The sequence below is a fragment of the Leucopleurus acutus genome (assembly GCF_964270905.1).
Source record: "Leucopleurus acutus genome assembly, chromosome: 16".
NCBI lineage: Eukaryota > Metazoa > Chordata > Mammalia > Artiodactyla > Delphinidae > Leucopleurus > Leucopleurus acutus.
Window position 1 is genome coordinate 25914628 of NC_139158.1, and position 27409 is coordinate 25942036.

Consider the following 27409-nt stretch of genomic DNA (forward strand, 5'->3'; position numbering starts at 1 on the left):
CGCCCAACCACAGAGGCTCAAGCTCAATCCACCTCCCAAGGGACAACTTCTCCTCCGTCCGTGGCCACCCCGAACGGGCCACGGCACAGCCTCTCAAGTCCTCTGCTGATGTCCTGGTGGCCAGCACAGATGTCCCACATTCCCATCCACAGCCTCGGCCTGAGTGAAGACCTGGAACTGCTGCAGTGGGTGAGGAATCAGACCTAGAGCCTGGGCCTCTCTCCTGGGAGGCCAGCTGCTCTGCGGGGCCACACACCAGGCTGGGCTCTCGTCAGCCAGCTCTCCGAGGTGGACAACAGGCCCAACTCCGTAACGACAACAGAAGTAATGACACCGTCCCCTGCCACCAAATCCCTCGTGATCCCTCTTCCGTCTCCTCTGGACGCAGGATGCGTCTTACGTCAACATCATGTCCTGGTTTAATCGGCAGCCGTTTCTCTTTCTCACTGGTGCATAAAATAATGATGCATCGCACAACTGATGACGTCCTAGATTTGATGAAATAAGGTATGTGCTGGGGAGGCCCTGGCCTGATTCCCCAAATAACCCGATGACAGAGGTCGGGGTTGGCATGCAGCTTTCGTTGGCGAGAGTCTGAAATCCTGGACACCGAGAGTGAACCCTGATGTAAACCACAGATTCGGGGTGACAATGCTGCGTCAATGTGGGCTCACGGGTTGTCACTAATGTGCCCCTCTGATGGGGGATGCTGACAGCGAGGGAGGGGTGCACCTGTCTCTGCACCTTCTGCTCAGAACTGCTGTGAACCTAAAACTGCTCCAAAAAATAAAGGCTGTTGGAAAAAAAAAATCCAGTACAGCCCAAATCACCATCAAATGGGGGTTCTTAGGCTGAACACCTCAAGAAGTAGTTGACGTGGCGTGTTGAACCAAAACATTTAAAACAGCAAGAACATTCAGGATGCCAGATGCTCGGAGAGAAGCAGGGAAAATGAGACTGACTCGGGAAGGGCAGCGTCACACAGCCAGGTACACGCGCGCCAAGGTCACGGCAAACAAAATGGTTCTCCCACTTGACATCTTTCTCTCTTCTTTCCTACCCAAATTGTCTTAGCTACACGTCAGACTCTACCCCATTCTGCAGATGAGCAAACCATGGCTCGGAGGAGGGAAGCAGCCCTCCCAGGGCCATGAAGCTAGCAAGAGGTGGAAGGATGGAGCTATGGGGTCGCCCCAGTGAGTGCCCAGCTTCCCCGGGGCAGGATGCCTGGCACTTACTTTCTGGACTTTGCACATTCCTTCTTCCAGTTCTTTACCAAAACGGGCACAACTTGTTCTGACGTGTCCTCCTTATTCAGGGACCAGAGGTCAGTGCTCTCCAGGGGTTGGCGGTAGCCCTGGACCATCATCCTGTGGCCGAAACACAAGGTGCGAGGCGATGAGAGTCAGAAGGAAGAGGATGACGACGACCCTCCCTGCCACCACGGCCATGCGACCGAAGGCGGCCGCAACTCAGGAATATCTCAATAAGGAATAATGGACATGTGGGCACATTAAATCATTATTGCTAATTTTACTGTTAGGTCACCCAGGAAAAATAGCCTCATTTTTAGAGATACATACAGAATATTTAGGAGGAATAGCAGGATGGCTCTAATTTACTTTAAAAAAAATTTTTGAAGGCGAATATGACAAAGCATTAACCATCGTTAAATCAGGTGATGAGTTTATTGAGGTTTATTAAACTAGTCTTTCCGGTTTGAATACTTTCATGATAAAAAGCAAACCTAATATTTTAACTTGTTATTTTGAAACATTTCAAACTCAGAGAAAAATCACAGGAATCTTACAAAGAATTCCTGTCTACCCTTCACCTAGTTCACGACTGTTAACATTTTAAGTGTGCTGTATCTGCCTCTGTCTCTAGATACATACATATGCAAACACATACAGGCAGAGCTCAGAGATGCTATGGGTTCGGTCCCAGACCACCGTGATAAAGTGAATATTGCAATAAAGCAGGTCACAGGAATTTTTTGGTTTCCCATATTAAAGTTATGTTTACACTATCCTATAATCTATTAAATGTGCAATAGCATTATGTCTAAAAAAAACAACATACAGAGCTTAACTTAAAAATACTTTATTGCTAAAAAATGCTAAGCATCATCTGCACCCTCAGCGAATCCTAGTAATAACATCAAAGGTCATGGATCACAGATCACCATAGTAAATATAATAATAATGAAAAAGTCTGAAGGATTGTGAGAATTACCAAAATGTGACACAGAGACACAAAGTGAGTGAATGCTGTTCCCAAAATGGCGCCAACAGACTCGCTTGATGCAGGGTTGCCACCAACCTTCAATTTGTAAAAGATACAGTGTCTGCGAAGCGTAATAAAATGAAGTATTTCAGGGCTTCCCTGGTGGCGCAGTGGTTGAGAGTCCGCCTGCCGATGCAGGGGACATGGGTTTGTGCCCCGGTCCGGGAAGGTCCCACATGCCACAGAGCGGCTGGGCCCGTGAGCCATGGCCGCTAAGCCTGCGCGTCCGGAGCCTGTGCTCCGCAGCGGGAGAGGCCACAGCAGTGAGAGGCCCGTGTACCGCAAAAAAAAAAAAAAAAAAAATGAAGTATTTCTTTTTTCTGAACCATTTCATAGTAGGTTGCAGAATCTACACATCTTTACCCCTAAATATTAGTGTGCATCCCCCTAAGAGAAAGGACGTGCTCTGATATAACCAGAGTACAATGACCAAAATCAGAAATACGAGCCTGGCTGGCGTGACCTACAGTCCATATTCAAATTACACTGTCCTAGCGCTGTTCTTTAACAGCAACTGAAAAATAGTTAAGACAAATATTAAATTAAAAAAAAAAACCCACAATGTTTGTAAAAAGTTTATAAAGACAAGGAAAAATGCTCGGGGGTTGGGGGAAGGATTTTAATAATCCCCAGTAGGATGCTGACAATGTAAAGAAAAAAATGTGCAAATAAAAGGAGGGCGAGAAGGGGGTGTATTGAGCTGTGGACGGCGGCTGCCTCTGGTGCTCTGTTGCTATTGGTCCACACTCTTAGCCACTTTTCCTACGGTGCACGGGCATTATTTTTCTCATGGGGGGAAACAATGCCAACAACAATAATTACACCTAATGCAAAAAAACAGCCAAATTCAAAGCTGAGCCAAGAGCGTGCAGCTTCTTGCCCAGGCCAAGCCGTCCACAGAGGTGCAAGCTGTTTAGGTTTATGCATTTATCACATGAACGTGGGGTCAGGGTGAGTGTCTCTGAGACCCCGGCCCAGGGGAGGCACACTCAGGACACAGCCCCATCGGAAAGGGCAAGGGAGGAAGAGCAGGGGCCCTAGTGGCACACTCATGGCCCAGCAGCCGCCCGAGGTTTGGGGACCAGGACTTACCCTGTGATCCACCAGAAGGTGATCCTGGAAAGGAAGGAGGCGCTGGATTCTGGGCAAGGATTCTAGTGGAGAGAAAGCACAGGGTGGGGAGCAAAGGGGAAATGAATGGTTAAACTTCTCATCTACGCCAGCTCTAGGCAGGGAGCAGCCAGCTGACTGCTCTTCCTCCCAGTGGACCAGCGGCCACTCTCACGCCACTGATTTTCACCCTGAAAGGGCTTCCCTCCTGAGCACCAGTGGCCTGGAAAGAAACACCTGGCAGCTCCTCCAGTTTTACCCGGTAACTGTTTCCTGAGTGTCTGCTATGTGTAAAAACGGTACAATGCGTCCCATACCTGCCTTATCTTATATCCCCACAGCAACCCAACAAACACGGCCCTACTGTTGTCCCTGCTTTAGTTCATTCATTTGTCCATTCAACAAATATTTATTGAGCATCTACAATGTGCCAGGCACTCAACGAGGTACTAGCATTATCTCATATCCTCACAGAACCGTAAGTGTGGTATTACTAGTATTCCTATTTCTTTCATTCATTCATTCACTCATTCAACAAATATTTTCTGAGCACCTGCTATGTGCCTGCCACCTGTACACAAATCTGGACAAACAGACATAACCCTAAACCAGGGCAATAACACCACCTGCTAACACTCTGCTAGCTAGCTCTGTTTTAAATGTTTTACACAAATTAACTCATTTAATCTTCATAACCACACTATGAAGTAGGTAAAAGCATCATCCTCATTTTGTAGTTAAAGAAACGGAGGCGCAGAGAAATGAAAAGACTTGCCCGGGGTGCCAACAGCTAGAAGCAGCGGAGACAGAATGTGAGCCCCAAACAGTCAGGGTCCGGAGAGAGACATTAATCAAACGATCACGTGAACAAGTACAAAACCGCAACTGTGACAAGGATCATACCCCGAAGGCAAGTCAATATTACCAGTGAGATCACTGGTATCTCACTGGGCTGATCTAGTTGACAGAGGTCAGGAAAGGCGCCCCTGAGGAAGATGGTCAAGCTGGGGAAGGAACTCTACCATTTTTGTAACTTTTTGCAAGTCAAGTTATTTCAAAATAAAATGTTATTAAAAATTTTTAATTCCTTATCTTTCAGAGATACATATTGAAATGTTTACGTGCGATGCAGGGTAAATAGTCCATGGCGGTCATTATACCATGCTGTCCACATTTGTACACATTTGAAAGTTTCCATCATGAAAATCTTCCCCAGTGAGTCAAACAAGAAGCCTGGGCTGAGAACCACCAGGTTTCACTCTGGGGGCCATGAGGCATGGGGAGGTTCCAGTCCTACCAGCCCGGGAATCATCTGGGGAGCTTTGTAAACACAGGTGCTGAGAGTCCCAGCCCAGACCAACTAGATCACTCTCTCTGGGGCTGGGGCCCTGGCATCAGTATGTCTTTAATCAGATGCAGCTGGCCCACAGACCTACATTCTAAACAAACCTAAAGCCAGATGGCCCTGGGTTCAAATCCCAGCTATGCCATTTTCTAGCTGAATGACTTTGGGCAAGTCCTTTCACCCCAAAGTCTCAGTTTTCGCATCTGGGAATTGGAAGCGGTCAGTCTCACTGCTCAGCCTACCTCATGGGACTGCAAGGAGGGACAAGTGGAATGAGGTCCATGGGACCTCATTTTTCCAACCTAAGGCCGCAGCATTATTCCTGGAGCAGGTGGTGGTATTTGCTTTGTAGGCTGGCTTTTCTTCCGGAAGTGGGTGGGTTGTCACAGAATCGCAAATACACTTCAACTACAGCCCAGTTCCCTAAGGTGCTGGCAGAGAAGGGGATGGGGGCGGGATACAGCTGGCAATGACTCATTTATTTCTTAAGCAAATAATGAGGGAGGATCTGCTTATATGCCAGGAGGTGGCTAAATACATCCAAGACTGAGCTACGCAGGAGAGACAGTGAGGTCCCGGCCCCGTACTGCCTCTCGCCTCGGAAGAGAGGGACAGTAAGCAAACCAAGATGCAAATAAATACACAACTATACACGGTGAGAGCTGTGACAACAACAACAAAACAGGGTCCCGGCGGGGGTGGGAGCCAGGCTGGGGGGTGTCCATGGGTGAAGCAACATGAAGCAAGGTGGTTAGAGGGAGGTTTGAATCCCAGCCCTGCCACTTACTAACTGAGGGGCCTGGGCCAAGTTACTTGGTGATGATGAGATTAAATGAGATAAAACCTGTGAAGTACTTCCGCGACAGTTCCTGGTGCAGAGTAAAAGCTCAAGCAATGACATCAGCAGTATTAACATGAATACTAATGGTAAACACAGTAACAAGTCCGCCATTTCCTGCAGACCGTGACACACCAAGAACTGTACCAGACGCTTCACATCAGGGCTGGCAAAGTCAGGCCCACAGTCCGGCCACTTGCAAAATAGTTTTATTTGGACACGGCGATGTCCACATCTGCTTTTGAGCTACAGTGGCAGAGCTGAGTACTTGCGACCAAGACCATGTGCTCTACGAAGACTAAAATATCTACTATCTGCCTCTTTACAGAAAAAGTTGGCTGACCCCTGCTTACATCAGACCTCACGACACCAAAGATGGCGATTCTTAAGGGGAGGAACTAGAACTCAAACGCGGGCCTTCTGCCTCCAAATCCAGCCTTCTTTCAGTCTTGGCATCAACACAGAGTCAGCCCTGCACAAAGAAGCCCAGCCAAGGGGGCGAGTGGGGGCTGAAGTGCAGCTGGTCCTGGGCCTGGGGGCGGCAGGACTGCATTGGCTGAAAGGACGCAGGGCCTTTCTCAAACTCATCCACCCAGAGCGGGCCAGATGCCTTTTTCTAACCTGCACAGAGGCCCGGTGCAAACTGTCAGGGTGTCAGGCTTATACACACAGGGGCCTCACAAATCCTGGCATTGTTTCAAAATCAGGCAAGCCCAGCCGTGGGTCAAGAACAAAGCAACCTAGACTTATCATGATCATTTTGTAAATGTATAGAAATGGCGGATCACTATGCCTAGAGCATTGTAGGCCAATTATACTTCGATTAAAAAAAAAAAAGGGACATGTAAACACAGAATTCAAACAGGTCTGCAGTGAACAATATTTACAATTGTTATAATGATGCAAACACTAATTACTGATGTAATTTAAAGTATGATAAAATTGGGGGGAGAGGATGAGGAAGGAGAGGTGGAGTTATTCAATCTTCATCTCAACATTTATAAAGTTAAAAACTGCTCTTTTGGGCATTCCCTGGAGGTCCAGTGGTTAGGACTCCACACTTTCACTGCTGAGGGCCAGGGTTCACTCCCTGGTAGGGGAACTGAGATCTCACAAGCCACGCAGCGCAACCAAAAAAAAAAAACAAAACTGCTTTTTTCTTTTCCTTTTATTCGAGAAAACAGATGTTATTAACTAAACCAACTGTGGTAATCGTTTCACAATATATGTAAATGAAACCATCAATGCTGTTATACCTTAAACTTAATCAGTGATGTATGTCGATTATTTCTCAATAAAACTGAAGGAAAAGAACAAAGCAATCTGTCAGCTACATAACTGAAGGTGAATTCATTCCCTTTATACCCAACTGTACCCAAATGGAGTCCTACCCCTAAGACCATAAGAAATGACGGCCCAGCGGGGAGAGACTAATCCTCACTCTGGCTACTAAAATCCCAGCCCCTGCGAGAAAATGCACCCTCCAGATGCAGTAAGGCTGGATCAGCAACATGAACACTTCAGCTTCTAACGTGCACAATCCAGGAGCCTCCTTAAGTTCGTCTCCCCACCTCTCCTCCCTCCTCTGGACCCAGATCCAGATGTTCAGATAATCAGAAGTCACATTGGGCAGACACCGGCCCCTGTCACCAGCACAGATAAAAAATTACATCAGTTTGGGAGCTGGTTTCTGGAAGTCCCTATCTGACATGAGAGGCCTCATGTGATAACAGACAATTAGAGTTCCGAAGTAGTCAAGAACTGATAATTAAAGAAAGAAGGAAAGGGACTTCCCTGGTGGCACAGTGGTTAAGAATCCACCTGCCAATGCAGGGGACATGGGTTCGAGCCCGGGTCTAGGAAGGTCCCACATGCTGTGGAGCAACTAAGCCCACACGTCACAACTGCTGAGCCTGTGCTCTAGAGCCCTCGAGCCACAACTACTGAGCCCACGTGCCGCAACTACTGAAGCCCGCACGCCTTAGAGCCCGTGCTCCACAACAGGCGAAGCCACTGCAATCAGAAGCCCGCTACGAAGAGCAGCCTCCGCTCACCGCAACTAGAGAAAGCCCATGCGCAGCAATGAAGACTCAACGCAGCCAAAAATAAATTAATAAAATAAGAAAGAAGGAAAAAAAAAAAAGGAGGCCACTGGACAAGGATCCAGGCAGCGTTCCATTCAACCAAAACCAAGCAGAACTTCTCGAGGTGGAAAAGACAGGGCTGCTGGCGGGGGGCTTCCCGGCCTCTGAGACTGAAATGGAGTAACTCCTGTCTCAGGAGGAAGGAGGATTGTTAACTGATCCCCCATTTGGTTAGAAACAAGAATAATTCAGGGCTTCCCTGGTGGCGCAGTGGTTGAGAGTCCGCCTGCCGATGCAGGGGACACGGGTTCGTGCCCCGGTCCAGGAAGATCCCACATGCCACGGAGCAGCTGGGCCCATGAGCCATGGCCACTGAGCCTGCGCGTCCGGAGCCTGTGCTCTGCAACGGGAGAGGCCACAACAGTGAGAGGCCCGTGTACCGGGAAAAAAAAAAAAAAAGAAACAAGAATAATTCAGACAGGCCCTGGCTGAAGGCGGAGGAAGAGGAGCAGGGAGGTTCATGCAGAGAGCTGCATTCTCTGGCATCTCTATCTGGTGCAGGTAATTTGGCCTGAAACTACGAGGTTTAAACTAATTTGGTACACAGCCCCCCAGGCACTGGTTCTCTGAGAACTGGTCACCCGTGACCACAAGGCACTCTGAGGACCTTTGTCTGGGCCCTCAGCATTCTGGCCTTTCTGTCAGAAACTCTCTGGGTCCTCACCCACCTTTTCTAGTTTTGATTCTACTTTTAGTTCAGTTTTCTGCCAGTTACTCCAGCAGTAAGGGACGCGTAAGCAGCACTGTAGCTCAGACCAGGGGTTCTGAAACCTGGCCCCATCACCAGCATCCACGGTGCCTGGGGGTTTGTTAAAAACAGAAAGGCTTAGGCCCCACCCAAACCGACTGACTCAGAAGCTCTGGGGGTGGGACCCAGCAATGATCTGTGTTTTAACAAGCCCTCCAGGTGATGCTGATGCAGGCTCTGATGTGAAGGGCTCTCCTGGTGGAAGGGCTCCCAGTCCAGCCCTGTCAACTCAGGCGACATTACACCACCCTGAACCTTGGTGTCCTCATCTATAAAATGGGGGGAGACTCACAGTTCCGCCTCAAAGTTGGGTTGCCGTGAGGATTAAATAAGTTAATTTTATTTATTAACACAAGGCTGCTATTGTTATTATCGGCTGGAACCACCTAAACGTCGGACAATAAGAAATCCGTTGGTACAGCGTGTTACACTGGTGTCCTCTGTTGGCTCTGCCGCTTCTCAGCTGTGTAAAGCTCCTCCGGGCGCAGGACCACAACTTCTTCTACTGCAGCACACACGATGTGTGCTTTGCCCATGAACTTGTCCGATTTCTCTTCCTGGTTTTTGATGCTCTGCTACACACAGGGTCACTGTTCAGGCCAGCCTTCCTCTCAACCTGCCTGGACTCTGGCAATGGCTTTCCTAAAGTGTCACCAGCCTCATGCATCCTCCTTTCAGCAAGAGACCCAACCAAGCAGAAGTCCACACAGTACCCAAACACCCACAAGTTCCATTGTACCGCTGGACCTCTGGACACGCTGCTTCCACCACCAGGAGCACCTTCCCATCCACCCTCCAGCCTTCAACCTTACGGGAGGGGATGGAGGCATCCCCTCATCCGGATGCTGGCTCTGGCCCCCCAGGCTGAGTGCAGGACTGCTCCTCGGGCACCCGCAGCCCCCAGCACTCCCCTGTCTTGGAACCCCACTGTCCATCCCGCAGCAGCAGCTTATTTGCCCGCCGCCTCCTCCATCTTTCCTAAGGGGCGGTCAATGTCGGTTCGTTTCTAGGTGCTCCGAGCCCAGCGGAGCCCCCGGCACAACACCGAATCACTAAATGGCCAAAAGCATAACGGAGAAAGGAATTAAAAATGGAGTTTTCGATGCTCTCATTAACAGTCTAGGCCCAGCAGTTGCCTCTGGGCTGCAAAGGGTAGAGACTGACCATGAAGGGGCAGGAGGTCCGGGACTTTCTGGGGTCCTGGGAATGTTCTGTATCTCAATAGGGGTTTGAGTTACTCATTTGTCAGAACTCATCAAATGGTAACTTAAGATTCAGGAATGTCACTATGTAAATTTACTTAAAAAAAAAAAAAAAACGAACCATAAAGAGATATTGAGCTCTGGCTAATGATTTGCACAGTGAAGTGTGTGAATGAAGGATACTAATGTATTTCAAGGTCACTTTTAAATACCAAAAATCTTAGCCGGCTGGCTGACTAGATAGATTTGTGATAAAGCAAATTTAGCAAAATGTTAACTTGTAAAATACAGTTGGTGGGTAGATGGGGAGTACTCGCTGTGTCTTTCAACTTTTCTGTAGATTTGAAATGTTCACAGTAAAATATGAACAGGATTAAAAATACCTCTTACACCAAATGAGCTGAGCAATTTTTAAGAATTTGCTAAACCAGTGCTTTCCAACCATGAACCACCCAGGGATCTTGTGAAAATGAGACCCTGACTCAACAGGACTTGGCAGGCCTGAAACTCTGCATTTCTAATGAGCACCTGAGGGATGCTGATGCTGCCGGTCTGAAGACCCCACTTTGAGAACTGAGGGTCTACTATCTGCCACATTTGCCCCTGATGCCCCCAACTGCCAACGGCAACCCCGTCCCTGCATCCTAAGCGGTAGCCTCAGGGCCAGCAAGATCAAAGCACTAGAGGCTGGGGACAGGTGACAGCCTCAGAAGGCCTGCGAGGCCCACTCAGCCAGGCCCCACCTGATGCACAGAGGGGAGCAGCCCTGCCAGGAAGCAGGGCCAGGACACAGCTCTGAGTCACACATCAGGCACGGGGCCAGCTGGGGAGGACGACAGCTCGGTGACTCAGCGGGGGGGGAGAAGGTCAGCACTGCCGGCCCCCAGGCTGGCCCCGCCTGACCCTGGGCTTGGCTGACTGCTCTGAGGACAGGTGACATGGGACTGCTGCTCTGAGGGTGGGACAGCGACAGGGACTGGACTCACCCCATCTTCTGGCTCCACTGTGATGTGAGCCCTGAGGGTGACGGGGAGACAGCAGAGGTGACACCTAGCAGCGTCCTCCTCCCCAGGTCACAGGCCTCAGCTCCGGGGCAGGGAGGCGGGCGCAGCCAGCATCAAATCGAGCCTCAACCCATTTTCAAGAACAGGACACTGAGGTCTTGAAAGGAGGAGCGACTTGCCCAAAGTCAGATCCAGAAGTCACATAACCTGATTCCCAGCCTTCATCTCGACTGTAGTCACACAGTCTGCTGACCTGCTTAAAGGGACGATAGCTTCCTGGGGGCATGCAGTAGATGGTACTTTCCAAAGTTGGCCAGGAATCACCTGCCATCTCACATGCTCTTCTTACAATGAGACCTGGCCGCTCCCCCATCTAGAGGTGGGGGCCTGTGTGCGCCCACCCCTTGCACCCAGAAGACCTTCGTGGTTCCCTCAATCAGAAGAGGGTGGCAGGAGTGACTCTATGTGACTCTGGGACTGGGTCCTAAAAGGTGACACAGCTTCCACCTCGTGCGTGCTCACTCTTAGAGACCAGCCGTCACGCTGTGAGGAAGCCCAGGCAGCTCGGGGAGACCAGGTGGGGCTGTCAACCCTGGCTGAGGCTCCAGCCAGAGGCCAACGCGCTAACCACCCGACACGTGAGCAAGGACCCTGAGTGAAAACCACCCAGCTGAGCCCAGCCAACGCCCGGACCTGTGAAACGTAACAAAGTACTGTTGCTGTTTTATGCCACTAAATTCAGGGTGGTTTGTTACGGAGTAACAGATAAGCGTAGCAGGGCATGGACCACACTTTTTCACATACTGCTGTGTCCCCAGAATGAAGCGCAGTATAAAAACGGTGCTTAATAAATATCTATTGGAAGAATAAATGGGACGCAGGTGAAATTAAAGCCCAGGGTCTGCCTGACTCCAAAATGAGGCTCTCCTTCCATTACCATGTTGCCTCCACCATCAGATTCAGGCTGTAAGTCAAGACAACCTCTTTGAGCCTTGAGTCCCACAAGAGAAAAGGAACAGCTGGGAGAAGAGTCGGGGTACCCGGGCAGAGAAGGCCCCACACCCCAGAACTGCAGAAAGCACAATGGGAGGAGGAAGGCAGCTCTTTGAGACACCCCGAGGCACACACACCCAGGAGAGAAGAGACAGGAATTCTATCCAGATCCCAGAGGGGACCAGAAATCAGAAATTCCCCATAAAGCATCAGGGACCGTCCAGTGGGAGAGGCTGCTTCTCAGGCCCCACAGGGAGCCTGACGAGTCAGGAGATCCCCATGTGGGCCTGTCCGCCTCCCCTGGGCTCGGTTTACCCCCAGAGCACCCCTGGGTCTGCAGTCACTCAGGGGGGGTATGACTTGTTCAGTGCGATCCCCTTCTCCACAGAACAGCCTGACACCTAATGACTCCACTGTCACACACCCACACCCGTGCACACAAACACCTATGAACAGCAGACATGAGGGCCGGAGACATCTTAGCTCCTCCTCTGTGCCAGCCGGGGGCTGGATCCCCTGGGTGCTCACGCATGGCTGCTGCCCTTGTGAACTTTATACACATGCAAAACACACTCACAGGAACACACAAAAACACACACATGCACACACTCATACACATCTACATGCAAGACATGTAAACATATGTGCATGCACGTACACACACCACACACACACACACACCTGTGTGCACAAACACACATATATACACACATTCACAGACACACATACACACTTGTCTAACTTCTCCAACCCAGCTCCTCCCAGAGCAGGGAGATGAGAAAATGGGGCCTCTCTGAAAACACTCTAGGGCACGGGTTTCTGAAACTTACACTGGGAGCATCCGTCACCTCCTCCAGGCTGATGCCCCACAGATCCTTTCATCACCCACAAAAGCAGCCTCAGCCTTTTGCTGAGGTTCAGGCCAAACCCAGCAGAACCACAGCTGAAAACTGCTCCCACTGCAATTTCATCCGTTAGCAGCTGACTAACCATGAACAAAGCACCAAATGAACGCTCCAAAGGCTTCCCATCCCTCTCAGAATAAAATCCAAACAGCCCCCCCGGCCCATAGGTGGCTGTCCCAGCTCTCAGAGGCCATCCCTCAGCCCCCTCCTGCCTCTCGCTTCTCTAGCCACACTAGCCTTTCCTGCTGTTCCGGCGACATTCACGGCAGCTCTGCCCCAGGGCCTTTGCACTTGCCACCCCTCTGCCTGGAACCGCTTTCCCTGGGTATCTGCTTGCCTGGCTCCTTCACTCCTTCAGGTCTCTGCTCCAATGAGGTTTCCTGGAAGGGGGGGGGGGGGTGGGCAGGCTTCCCTGATGGCTTTTATCAAAACCACACACAACCCCAAACCATCATCTCTACCTCCTTTCCCCACTATTCTTCCCAGCCTTTACCACCACCTGACTGATAGGATATATACTTGGCTCCTGGGTTACTGTTTGTGCCCCTGTCCATGAAAACATAAACCTCAAGTGGCAATAACTCTGCTTTATTCACTGCTACAGCCCTGTGTCCAGATTGGGGCCTGGCACTCAGCACTAGACAGAAGGAGGGAGGGAAGAAAGGGGAGGAATAAGGAAGGCAAAGAGGATGGACGGAGGCAGAGAGGGAGAAAGAAGACAGGCAAGGTTGGTAAATAACCGTGTTCACTTTCCTGCTACCAGCAGAAAGGCGGCCATCCCCACCCGGCCTACTCAGATCCTTCTACACAAGCAGGATTTCCCTCAAGCGGACGGAAGAGACCCAGGGTCTCAAACTCAAACCCCCCAGGGGCCAGGCACGTACACAGGTGAGGGAAGCAAGACTGTCTAATGAAGCAGGGAGTGGTGAGGACTGCGGAAGGAAACCAGGGCAATGCTCCAACCGCTGCCAACCGCTGCCATGTGGGATAACAGCCCTACTGCTGCCAGAACTTCTCATTTTTCTAGAAAATCTGGACAGTTTGAACTTATATGAAATTTCCTGATTTTTAAAAGTTCACTCGCACTGTCTAAAACCACTACGCCAACCAAATGAGACAACGGGCTGGAAAACACAGCAGTTAACAACTGTGAATCAGATTCCCTCCTTAAATCCCCCGAGCCACGTCTACGGCTCAGTTTTTCCAACGGTAAAGTGGAGAGGATAATGTTACGTATCGCCAGGTGTTCAGGGAAGACAGAAGCAGCTCCTAGATGGACGATACTGGCTCAAATCAACGTTAGCTGGCACAGTGCATTCTCTCTTGCACGCGCACATGCACACACACGTGTCTCTGTGCTCATCTGTGATCACACTTACGGGATCGTGGATGGTTTCGGAGAACAGGGGTGAGCGGTCTGAGAAGCAGGACAACACAAGCTGGATCAGCACGAGGGAGAAGTAAATGTAGAAAGTGACATCGCGAAAGACATCGACTTGGGCATCCTGAACGAGAGGGAGGGAAGGAGGAAGAAAACATCACTTTCTGGAAGCAACCTGCGGAGGCCGGGGGAGCAGACAGCAGGAGGCCCAGTCTCTCAGCCTGCAGGCCTGACGGCAAGCTTTCCCACCCTGACCCCACCTCCTGCAAGATAACAGAAGACAAGCAGTTACGTCACAGCGTGGTCCACACTGCCTGGTGCAGGCAGCCGACACGGCGGAGGAGCCCCAGGCTTGGGAGTAGCACAGACCTACCTTCAAGGCCTGACTCTGCTCATTCTGGCCATGGGACTTAACCTCTCTGTGCCTCAGTTTCCCCATCTACAGACAGACCAGTGGTTCTCAAGTGGGCGTGACTTTGCCTCCCGGGGAACATCTGGTAGTGTCTAGAGACACTTCTGTTCAGGAGTGGGAGGCTACTGGCACTGCCCCGAACATCCGACAAGCACAGGACAGTCCCACAAAACAAAGATGTCTTGGGCCCCAAATGTCAATGAGTGCTGAAGCTGAGAGACCCTGTCAGGGTAATTGTGAGAAGTCAGTAAGATTATTCACGGAAACGACTCAGTCCCCGGCCTGGCACTTTGTAAACACCAACTCAATAAATGTCAGCTGCCGTCACTATTAAAGGCTGCCTGAAAGGTACTCTGCAGGTGCTCAACAAACATTCAGTTACTCTTCCTTCCTTTGCCTGATGCCAGTTCCTGATTAGCCCGAAGGTGACAGGGAACCACGTGACAGTCTGAAAGAGCACGCTCTTCTGAATCCCTAGGAGCGGCAGATGGCAGCCAACGAGAGCCACTTCCCAGCCAGAGCAGCACCAAGGCAAAGTGGGGACGAGTCTAGGGTCCCCAAGCCACCACCCTGCAAACATTGCTCCCTGCTCTACTCTGTTGCAGACAATAGACACTGAGAGCCAATCTGCCTGGCTGTTACCGCTGACAGAGGTTCAGAGGGCGGTGTGCATCTGCCCGTAGCTCCTGCCCGAGAGCTACACAGACACATGGGGCTCTGAGGAAAGAAGGTTCTAGAACAAAGGTTGCACAGGCGAGGGAAATCCTCAGGAAAGAAGCTGGGCCCGTGCAGTAGCCATCCCCTGGTTCCCATGGAAACGCATGGTCTCCACAAAAGCCAGAAGGAACAAGCATCTTCCAGGAGATGCTGACGGAAGACACAAAATGAGGCCACCACTTACCTCTTTTAAGGCAGTCATGATTTTCGTTCTCAGGATGGCCAGGGCACACAGTAGGGCTATAAGCCAGAAAGTGAGCATGATCCCTGAGGACTGAACTCCCCTCCTTCTCTCGATCTGAATTAAAAAGGTAGCAAGCAGCTGGAAGAGAAAAGCATACAACAGGAGTCGTCAGAAGGCCAGGCTCCCAAGGCTCCCACAGTCCAGAGTCTGGCAGATGCAAGGCCTGGAGGAGGGCTGCTGTCGGGCGTGGGAAGCACTGGGAACAGCCTGGGAAGGACCTGGCTGCAGTCCCAGCTCTGCTCTCGCCTTGCTGGGTGACCCTGGACAAGTCACCGAACCTCTCTGAGCCTCTGCTGCCTCGTCTGCAAAATGGGGATGACAACAGTATCCAACGCGAGAGCTGTGGGAATCTAACAGACAAGGTACAGACCCAGGACAGGATGGAAAAGTCAGGGGAAAGCTCAGTTTACGACAGAGATCGGCACACTTTTTCTTAAACAACCGGAGAGTAAATATTTTAGGCTTTGTGGGCCATGGAGTTTCTTTCACAACTACTCAAGTCTGCACTGCAGTGTGAAAGCAGCCTTACACGATACATGAAAGAGTGGACACGGCTGTGTGCCAATAAAACTTTATTTACAAAAACAGGTGGCAGGCCGACCCTCGATTTAGATCAGGAAATCCAGCCCTGATGCTGACGGGTTCTTGTGCCTTGGGCATCAGTGGTTAACTGCTCCCCTTTATTGAGCTTCTCTTATCTCCGCCACACAGGAGGCATTCACACGCACCGACTCGGTGCAGCCTGTTTTCAACTGTTTTCAACCCCAGTTTGCAGATCAGGAAACTTACTTAACCTGCTACTGTCACACGCCTGTCTTCAGGAAACTTCATTAGAACAACCGTGGTGGGCGGATTGGGATTTTATTTCATTCCTGATACCCGGAGCTATGACTTCCGTTTTACACGTGACTTAGAGATCAGGAAGAGAAAATAAACAATGAAACTGTGTTTCCTTGAAAGAAGGAAATGCCACGGCCATTCCCCAGACAGGCGGCCCTCTGGAGGCAGACCCCAACGCCAGTCACAGTCACGAGCCTGACTCCCGTGGAGCTACGGGCACCTCCCCTCATCCCCCAGCTGCTTGAGCCAGAGACACGTCTGTCTGTCCTCATCTGTCCTCCTCGGTGCCCCACCTCCCTCACTCCCTGCATCTATCCATCAGCAACTCACACTGGCTCTGCCACCAAGGCCCGCCCTCAGCTTACCTGCTGCTCACCCTGGTCTCAGCCTCCATCCCCTTATGCCAGATGACCCCCTACTGGCCTCCCAGCTTCCACTCCTGCACCACAATCCATTCTCCACTTGGAGGCCACGGTCAGCTCTTAAATATGCACAGCCTGGCATGCCCTTGCTCAGAACCTTTGCCTTTAGGACTGGGGGGTTTTAACCTGGGGTCCAAGGACAGGCTCTGGATAGAACCCAGGGGTCCATGAACTTAGATGGGAAACAATTACAGTTTCACCTTCCCTTATTAGTACCACCAATGACACGTGAAAGCAACACACCACAATGGCATCAGCAGTGCCTGGGGCTCTGTCATCCTATCTGAAAATAGACAGCTGAAGGCACTTCCCTGGTGGTCCAGTGGTTAAGACTCCGTGCTTCCACTGCAGGGGGCATAGGTTCAATCCCCAGTTGGGGAACTAAGATTCTACATGCTGCACGGCAGCGGCCAAAAAAAAAGAAAGGTACCTGAAGATGTCTCTGACTATCACGTATGGTCAATTGCTACTTGGAAACTAAGGAGGCATCAGTCACAGCTGCTGGTAGGTCTTGATTTGAAATGTATTCATAAAGAAGCACATATATTTTTATTTTGCGTTTTAATCTTTTCATAACTGTGATTAAAGATAACTGGTTTCCCAGCCCAAATGTACTGCACCCGAAGAATGGATAAACAGTGCGTGCGGAATCCATACAATCAAACACGCTGAGTGACTTTAAAAAAAAAATAGATCTTTGGAACCGCAGGGCCTGAGAAGTCAGACTCAAACTGCTCCAGCCTTCATGGTTCCATTCACATGACATTCTGGAAAAGGCAAAGCGATAGGGGCAGAAAACACAGCAGCAGTAGCCGGGCAGGGGGCGGGGTAAAGAGGTGGAGAGAAGGGCTGGGGCGGCACCAGGGAACTTTTGGGGGTGATGGAGCTGTTCCGTATCTTGATTGTGGACAATGGTACTCACCTGACAATATCTGTTTATCAAAACTCATGAATTGTTCAAGGAAAAAAGTGAATTTTACCCTATGTAAATTAAACCTCAAGTAAAAATATAAATGTACATCACAAAATCTTCATATGTATACATATGTGTGTATGATTGGTTTCCTTTGTAAGCCTATGTGCTGTTCTATGATTATTCTGAGGAGACCAGATAGGCAAAGAAGAAAGGGGTCCATGGCACAAAAAAGGTTTAGAGCCCACCTTCAGGAATGAAAAACAAGACAAAACCCACTAAGCCTGAAGCTCGAGGTCCTTCGGGGTCAGCCCTCTGCCCTTCCTGCCATTCCTGCTCCCCTGCTCTCCCCTCCTTACTGTCTCTGCCCCAGCCACACAGGCCAACTCTCACTCTCTCTCTCCGACCCCAGGACTTCTGCACATGCTATTTTCTCCAACTGGATCATCCTCTACCCCCAGTCCCTTCAACTTTTTAACATCCTGCTCATCCTTTAGGCCTCAGCCCCATCATCCCTTCCTCCCTACCCCCGGCCCCGCCAAGACCACATCAAATCCACCTAACACAGCTGTATTTCTGGATTTCTACTGTGAGATCATTTCATTTCTAAATGCCAGCCCCTACTTTTGGTCTCCACAGTGCCAGCCCCTACTTACCATGGTGATGCCCAAGAGGGTTGGGCTGACCAGAAACACTGGGGCCAGGAGCTTGCCCAAACTTCTTTCCCAGAAAGAGTAGAAGAGGTCTGCCCAGCAGACGGTCCATAGCAAAAATCCCAAGGCCTGGAAGAGAAGTACATACACATCTTACAACGGACAGTGACGGAACCTCCCCCAGCACCTGTGCAAAAATCTCAGCCTTGGGGGCACCAGCCACCCCCTAAACCATCAGCTGTGGTCTTCAGATACAGCATGTATCCTCTGGAACACAGACAAGCCCTAGGTAGGGTAAGCCAGCACCTGGGCCGTCCCACACTGGTCTGTATCTCTCCTGCACCACAGGCACAACTCTGTGTGGTCACTATTCTCCCCAGCACCTGAAAACGCAAGTCTGGCTTATCTACATCTGTAACCCCGGCAGCCTGCACAGGGCGCCTCTCACGAAGACCATTCATCCAACCAAAACCTACTGGGGTCCTACTGTGGGCCACATACCTGCCAAGGTGCCAAGGGGATAACAGAATAAAACAGACAGAAGTCACTGCCTTCATGGAGCTGCGATTCCAGTGGAAGGAAACAGGCAAGAAACAAACTGAAAAATACATACTATAATGCCAGCAAGAAGTAATATAAGGAGAAATAAAACAGATTAGATAGGGTGGTCAGAGAAGGCCTCTCCCATCAGGTGACATCTGGGTAAAGAGCCAACAGTGACTATTGGAGGGAAAGAACAATTCAGGCAGAGGGCAAGTGCAAAGGTCCTGAGGTAGGAATGCGTTCAGTAAGGTTGCGGCTGCTGTGGCATGAGCCGTGGGTGTGGCAGGAGATGGCTGAAGAGGAGCCTGGAGCCAGACCAAGCGGGGCCACTGTGAGGACGTCCAGGTTTTATTCCCTATAATGAGAAGCCACTAGAGTTTTTTTGAGCAAGGCATGGATAAAATCTGATTTACATTTTAAAGGGAGATGTTGTTCCCCAAGAGAAGTACAAAGCGCTTCCAGAAGTCTAAGAGGAAGACATCAGGTCCAGCTGAGGATAGGGGAGCAGACAGCATGTTGAGATAGGCTCAGATTGTGGTCTGAACGAGACAGGTTTGGACGGCGGTATTATAGGCAAGGGGACAGCTTCAGTAAAATCACTCAAGTTTTCCTGTTTGCCAAGGGCTTATGGAAATAAATTCTGGGAAATGTGGCTTAAAAAAGGACTGAGACACATGCTAAGTCAAGAGGAGAAAGTGGAATGAGGAGCAGGTATATACATGCCCTTCACGTGTCTCCCCCAGAAAGCTCATCCTTATGAGGGGAAATCCAGCACCTGCACAGCAGAGAAACCAGACACGCTGACCAGAGGAACAAAATTAAGCCGATCACCGAGGGGCAGACGGACACCATGCGGCCTTAGATGTAACCAGAGAAGGACCCCACATCCCTTTTGTAGTTTTCCAGCCAGACAGGCATTACCTGAATCTAATCATGAGGGAACATTGTCCCAACGCCCAAGTTGAGGAACTGACTCTAAACTAACTGGCCCACGCACTCCAAATATGCCAATGTCATAAAACACAAAGAAAGGTGAAAAGTTCTTCCAAAATTACAGAAAAATAAAGAGTGTGACTAGATGCAACACAGGACCTTGAAGTGAGGGGAGGGGGGGTGCTAGAAAGGACAGTATTGGGACAAGTGACAAAACTGGAATATACACAGTAGGTTTTTTTTTTAAGTATTGTGTCCATGTTAAATTTCCTGAATTTACTGTACTGTTGTTATATAAGAGAATATCCCTGTTTTGAGAAAAGATACACTGAAGAATCACAGGTAAAGGGGTGTGGTGGATGCTAGCTTTTCCCAAGTGATTCAGAAAAGCATAAATAATACGTGTATATGGAGAGAGCAAAAGAGAAGGATGAGGTTAAAATGTTAAATGTGGCAAAATGTTAAAAATCGGTGACTATGAGTCACGGGTATACGGGGCTGGGGAGTGCTTAGTATCATCCTTGCAACTTTTCTATAGTTTGAAACTATTTCAAGATAAAAACTTTTTCAAAATTAAAAAGACATCCTTGGGACTTCCCTGGTGGTCCAGTGATAAAGAATCCGCCTTATAATGCAGAGGATGCGGGTTCGATCCCTGGTCAGGGAACTAAGATCCCACATGCCACGGGGCAATTAAGCCCATACACCACAACTAGAGCCCAGGTGCCGCAAACTACAGAGCCCACGCACCCTGGGACCCGCACGCCACAACTATGGAGCCTGTGCACCCTGGAGCCCATGCACCACGACAAAGAGCCCGCATGCCTCAACGAAGATCCTGAGTGGCGCAACTAAGACCTGACACAGCCAAAAGTAAATAAAATAAATAAATAATAAATCTTTAAGAAAAAAACAAAAAGACATCCTTGGTCAGGGAGGAAGACCTCCGGATAATCTCGTGAGATAGATCCTATCACCCCCACTATAATCATGGGGGAACTGAGGCTCAGGGAAGTTAAGATATTTGCTCAAAGAAAAAACTTTCTTTCTATTTCTTTGATTTTGTTCCTATAAGAGATGGTGGACGTTCACAAAACTTACTGTGATAATCATTTCATGATGTAAGTCAAATTATTATGCTGTACACTTAAACGTACACAGTGCTGCATGTCTATTTTATCTCAATAAAACTGGAAGGAAAAAAGAAATTTGCTCAAAGCCACACAGCTAGTAAGTGGCAGAGCCGATATCTGAACCCACGTCTGAACTCAGAGCCCCAGCCTTTACCCACCACATTATTATTCTGTCTCCCAGTAAAAGGAACTCAGGGCCAATTAAGCAGAAGGAACATGTCAGTTTTCACAACCACCATTCCCCACCCCAGCACACACACACCCACAACACACACATCATGATAAACTCCCACGTGACTTACAGTTTTGGCTTTGTTGAGATGTGTCATCTGAATGTAGCCCCGGTCATGGCGGGAGAGATAGAGGAAGTAGAAGGGGAAGCAGGCCCAAAGGTAAGAGCAAGGCACCCACACGAGGACGGTGTTCTGAAAGCACTTGGTGAAGTCGGGGCTGCTGGTGTTCCACGTGACATTCCACTCCTGAGGACACAAACAGGCACAGGTCAACAGGACGTCCCCAAGAGCTTGGACAAGGGGCCCATGAAGAGTTCAAAACTAGCTGTCATGGGGTTTAAGAACAACGAGGCCCCACCAGGCAGAACAGGCAAACTGGAAAGATTAGTAGCCAGAAAGCCTCCAAACAAGGAACAACGAACAAACGTATATCTCATCTCACCTAACGGACAAGTTCTGGGACCTGTGGTAAGTTCCATTATTGTACAAAAGATGGCGACTGCCATTTAAAGGAATCCTAAAGGGTATTCTGTAAACTGGCACGTCGTTTAGTCATAGAAATCATTCCTACTTTACAATCTTGGGAATTAAGAGCTTTCTATTATTCTTCTTCATTATCATCACCATGATCCCTGTATCACTGCCATCAGTGTCATCAGCATCACCACTATCGTGATCACTTTCATCAGCACCATCAGCATGGCCATCATGGCCATCGTCATCACCACCTTCAGCAGCAGCAGTAGCAGCATGGATAACATCCAAATTGCAGTTCTATGTTCTAGGCCCTATTCTAAGTCCTTTATATGTATTACCTCCTTTAATTCTATAATTACTTTATCATTCCTTTTTCAGGAGGGAAAACTAAGGCACAGAGAGGTTCAGTGATTTGCCCAGTATCTCACAGTTGGTAAGATCTGGAGCCAAACTCAAACTCAGGGAATTCAGCTCTGGAGTTCCTGCATTTAACCACTAAGCTATCCAGCCTCAGAAACAAATTTGTTTTAATTACTTTTAATTTTTTAACAAGCCACCTGTACTTCATTAGAGACACGCCAAATAGATAAGTAGATAGATACATACATAAATAGACCAGGTATATCTGTATCTGCCCAAGAATAAACTTCAGACTTCCGTAATGGAAAATTGAATTCAAGTCCTGATCTGACCACTGAACCATTACACAACTTTGGGAAAAGTTATTACCCTATCTTGGGGTCTCAATTTCCTATCTCTACCATAATTGGGTGGGATGAAGTTAGAGGTCTGAAACAGGTGGCTCCCAGGCTGATATGGCTCGCAGATTGTTTGCTGTTACTGTTGTTGGTGTTTTAAGCATGCTTTTTTTAAAAAAAAATCTTATGTTAGCTGCCAACATTTAAAAATCAGGATATTTCATGTAAAACTTGGATTTCCAGTGTCTCTTTTAAAAAATCAGAAAATCTGGCAGCACTGGGCCCATATTCCCACCTTACAACCATTGGGAGGAGCTAGAAGTAGCCAGCCTTTGGATAAGGTCCATGCGGTCCAGCTGGCCAGTCCCCATGGAGCCCCCTTCCCCCAGCACTCTCTCCCCACCACTGGATGATGTGCTCTCCAGACACCTCCAGACAGCTCCGGTTCCAACAGCCTTCCCACAATCAGATAAGTGAGACCACCAAGGAACTCCAAGGAACCTGGATTCTTACAACTCCATGCAAGTTTTAAAGCCACATCAAAGAACGTTATAGAAGAGAAAATGATGGGAACAAGGAGACCATTTCACTTAAAGATACATTTGATGATCAATCAAAATATATGTTCCGAGTTTTTCAAAAGAGTTGTGCACAACACTGTGAGTATACTTAACGCTACTGAAGTGTACACTTAAAAATGGTTAAGATGGTTAAAAAAAAGGATTTGACTTGAAAGAGAGGGAGAGAGAAAGACCTAGGTATTAAGTACCCAAACTGGTTCTTCAGAGGTTTAATTATTCTGTGATATAAATGGTTATTTTTCCAGAACAAAGAACAAGGAATCATTGAAAAGTAAACTTTAAAAGGTCAACATACACCAAGGGATTTAGCCAGGAAACTTCTAGACACAAAGAAACCCTTAAAAGGACAAAGGTCATGCCTCTGGTCTTGGGCACTGGAAGACAGCCTTGGAAATAAGAATGAGCATGGAGAGGAGTAGTTTATATCAAAGACTATTTTAATTGGTTTCACTTATAATTCTTAAGGTGATGGTGAAAATGGGGATTAAACTGTTGGTGGTTATTATATACAAAGCAGTTTCTGGGCAGTTGCCAGAAAAAGCTCATTCCAAAGGCATCTGCCTTTCTAGTAAGAAAAGAATGCTGGGACTTAATATACACAGTTAGGTATACAGGAAGCTCGGTTCCTATGTGAATCAGTTCAATAATCTGATCCTTACCCCCAATGATTCCTTGCCTGGACTCCTGCAGTAGTTTTCTAGCCATTCCCTGCTTCCAGCCCCTCTGGGCCCCACTTAGTCCTCCCCACCACAGCCAAATTTATCTTATTTATCTATGCGTCCATACGTGCATCAGATATGAACTCAGCCATGAACCCATCCATCCATCCACCCACCCACCCATCCATCCATCGATCTACCATCTATCCATTCACCCACCCCCACTACCCATGCACCCATCCATCCATCCACCCACCTACCCACCCACTGACTCATCCATCCATCCATCCACCCGCTTACCCACCCACTGACTCATCCATCCATCCACCCAACTACCCATCCACTGACTCATCCATCCATCCATCCACCCACCCATCCACCGAGGTATTCATCCATGTCTCTCTTTGTATTAATTTACTTTTAATGGGTAATACATTTACTTTACGTGCTAAAATTTTCCCAAACTACACAAAATGGTACACTGTGAAAAATAAATCCTCCTTCCTGAACTCACAGCACTCCCCTCCTAAACCACAGGCAAAACTACCATGGCTAACACCTTGTATATTCTTCCAAATATAGCTTACCTACTTTGCTCCCCCAAAAGGTACCATAATACATACCAGTTCCATGCCTTGCTTTTTTTACTTAACATTAGAAATTGATCTCTATCACTGCCACAGATCTACTTTATTCTTGATAGCTTAATTTTATTTCTTTTGAAAAAAGGGTAGAAGTGACAAGCCACCTTCCATTCCTGGTCCTTAACCTCCCAGTTCCTCTCTCTAGAGGTGACAGTATCGGTTTCTTGTGTATCCTTCCAGAAAATATTTTATGCATCTATAACAAAAATAAATACGTATTTTCTGTTATCAAATGGAGAGAAACATACTCCACACATCCTGCGCTGTACCTTCCTTTCATCTCTTAATAACAGATCTGAAAGATCATCCTGCTCTGCACACTTCCTCATTCTTTGTTCCAGCTGCTTTGTATTCCATTGTATGGATGGACTTGACCTTATATCATCAGCCTCCTGCTGACTGGGCACTGGGCTGCTCTTACAAACAATGAAGCCGTGAATAAATAACCTAATAAGTGCCTCATTGCACACAAAGCAAGCATATTTGTAAGATAACTTTCTAGAAGTAAACCTGCTGGATCAAAAGGTGTATGCATTTAAAATTTATACAGACACTGCCTCCAACGGGTACCATCAGTTTATACTGCACCTAACAAGGTACAAGGGTAACTACTTCCCATACCACAGTATATTAAAAGCTTTTGATCTCTGCCAATCTGACAGTGGAACATATCTCCCTGTAGCTTAACTTCCTTTTCTCTTTACGATGAGTGAAACTGAAAATCCTGCCATTTTTTGCGTTTAAAAGCAGTCAGGTTCTCCTCCTTAGGGTAAAAGTTATAGGCTTAAATACTTGTGATATTAAGTGGGACAGATCTGATCACCCCCGCCTGCCAATAGTGGCCCTGACCACAACTGTTGCTATTGGGTAACAATCTCCAATAGCTCTGGATCACCTTTCAGAGCCGATCCTTGCTGCGGTTCATGAGGCCTTCCACATTCAAGCCCCATCTGTTTCTTCTACAATTTCTCCCGCCCTGTTCCCCAATGTGTCAACTCCACTATTCACTCAAAGGAGGATTTATCAAGCCTGTGTCAGGCACTGCTCAAGGCACTGGAGATTCAGGAAGGGTCCCTGGTGCCTTAAGGTGCCTTAAAGGTCCCTGCCTTTAAGGCATTCCCCAATTGCTAGTCAAGTGAATGGTTCTTTGGGAATGTCTTGCTAGAAGCTCTTCTTGCACTGTCTTTCCACAGTAACAAACTCCTATTCATCCTTCAAAACCCAACTCAGATACCTCCTTTAAGAAGCCTTCTTCACTCCCCAAAACATCAGGACATCCCCTGTACATTGCAATGATTTTCTCACGTGTCTGTCAATACCTCTGTCCTGCAAGGACCATGCAAGGACCTCAGTGCCAGGACTGTGTGGTATTTACTTTTGACTCATCTCCTCCTCACCCAGCAGGTACCCAAAGGTTACTGAGTAAACAAATGGCCCAAACCATGTCTCCCCTCCCCAGCATTATTTCCTACTTTTTTTAAAATAATTTTTTAAATTAATTTATTTTTTATTATTTATTTATTTATTTTTGGCTGCATTGGGTCTTTGTTGCTGTGCACGGGCTTTCTCTAGTTGCGGTGAGCAGGGGCTACTCTTTGTTGCGGTGCGCAGCCTTCTCATTGCAGTGGCTTCTCTTGTTGCAGAGCACAGGCTCTAGGCACGTGGGCTCAGTAGTTGTGGCACACGGGCTCAGTAGTTGTGGCTCACGGGCTCTAGAGTGCAGGCTCAGTAGTTGCGGCACATGGGCTTAGCTGCTCTGCGGCATGTGGCATCTTCCCAGGCCAGGGCTCGAACTCGCGTCCCCTGCATTGGCAGGCAGATTCTTAACCACTGCGTCACCAGGAAGTCCCCCTACTTTGTTATTTAAAAGCAATCCAATTGGGAAATTGGGATTGACATATTTACACTAAGACGTATAAAATAGATAACAAGAACCTACTGTATAAAAAAATAAAATAAAATAAAATTCAAAAAAAACAAAACCAAACAATCCCAAGGTAGAACCTGGCTATGACCCTGGCTTTCTGGTCTGATGGATGTGGATTAAAATTCAGGCCACGACCTCATGTGAACCTGGGCAGGTCACTTAACTTCTCCAAGCCTCAATCTCCTTAGCAGTGTGGTCAGGAAAACACACAGGCCTGGAAAAAGTATCAAATGGGCCCATCCTCTGCACCAGCTGGCACGGTCTAGAGTTGGTAAGAGATGGCTATTAGTTGCAGACACCAATAATTAGTAATAATCTCCACCACTAACCGCAGCACCGCCCAGAGTCAGGAAGCTTAAGGGACAAAGACAAGTTCAAGTCAGGAAGTGAGCAAGAGGAGACTGGGGAGCATCTAAGGACACGGAACTCTGGGGAAGGAGAGGTCGGAGAAATGCTTAGCAAAGGAAGGGGTTTATTCTTCAGACAGCGGCTTCCTGCTAAAGCCAGGTGGCCAGCCCTGACGGAGAGGGCAGAGACGGGAGGGAGGCGGAAGGACAGGGGGGCATGAAAAGAGGAAATCCGATTGTGACCGTGAACTTGCACCATCCCTGCTGCCACTACCGCCCGCCAATAGTGGTCCTGACCACAACACTGTCACAGCAGTGACGTAACAGGGTCAAAGGCCTCCTGCATGTCCCTCACTTGCCAGGAATTTGATGAATCCTCTGTGCAATCCCCTTGAGAACCCCTGAAGACAGGCAGTGGGGCCCCCTCTATTCGGGGTTTCTGGGGGAAACAGGGAATGCCGAAAGCCACTCTTAAGGAAAAACAACTCACTGAGACTGCCCCAAACCCAGAGATGACAGCTAACCACAGTCTTCCTCCTCAGGGGCTCTACCTCCAACCGCAGGGAGCTTCGGAAATCAAGCTGGTCGGACCATCGTTCCCTGCTTCTGCTAATGGAGCGTCCATCAGCCCAACTACTGGGAAACAAAATTCAGCTCCAGGAGTCTGGAAAACAGTCACCAGCGCTGGCCCAGGCTCTGCACTTCCGGGAACCCGGCCCATGGAAATCTCAGAGAAAGGGCATCCCCTGATCCCCCCAGTTGAGGCTTTTCTTCTCAGGACACCTTCGTCATCCATTTATGTCCCTCTCCCTCCAGTGCTGACATTCGAGGATCTGGGGAACAAGTACAAGTCTGCTTGGCCCACAAGCTTTGGAAGTTCATACAGTTTCTACTGTGTGGTGTCAGGTCGCACCCTTCTCCCTCAGAGAAATAATGACAAGCAGCACATTCTGAGCACGGATGGGCCAGGCACATCACTCAGCCCTCAGAAGAGGCACTGCTGTTATCCCCATTTCACGGATGAGGAAATCGAGGCACCAGGAGATAAGGCATCTTCCCAAAGGCCATGCTGCAGTG

The 27409-nt window shown here is 48.7% G+C and overlaps 1 protein-coding gene across 4 annotated transcripts in view; it reads right to left on the reverse strand.

Annotated features, from left to right (window-relative positions):
• ABCC1 (ATP binding cassette subfamily C member 1 (ABCC1 blood group)) overlaps positions 1-27409 on the reverse strand; it is a gene marked incomplete at its 5' end in the record, with an annotated part of 129028 nt that overhangs the window by 69951 nt on the left and 31668 nt on the right. For all 4 annotated transcript variants that reach the window (XM_082857402.1, XM_082857401.1, XM_082857400.1 and 1 more), the window contains 6 exons: positions 1239-1370; positions 3379-3440; positions 13955-14080; positions 15270-15407; positions 18161-18286; positions 21069-21245. In XM_082857402.1, the coding sequence (XP_082713528.1) occupies positions 1239-1370; positions 3379-3440; positions 13955-14080; positions 15270-15407; positions 18161-18286; positions 21069-21245 (761 nt within the window). The remainder of the gene's footprint in view (positions 1-1238; positions 1371-3378; positions 3441-13954; positions 14081-15269; positions 15408-18160; positions 18287-21068; positions 21246-27409) is intronic.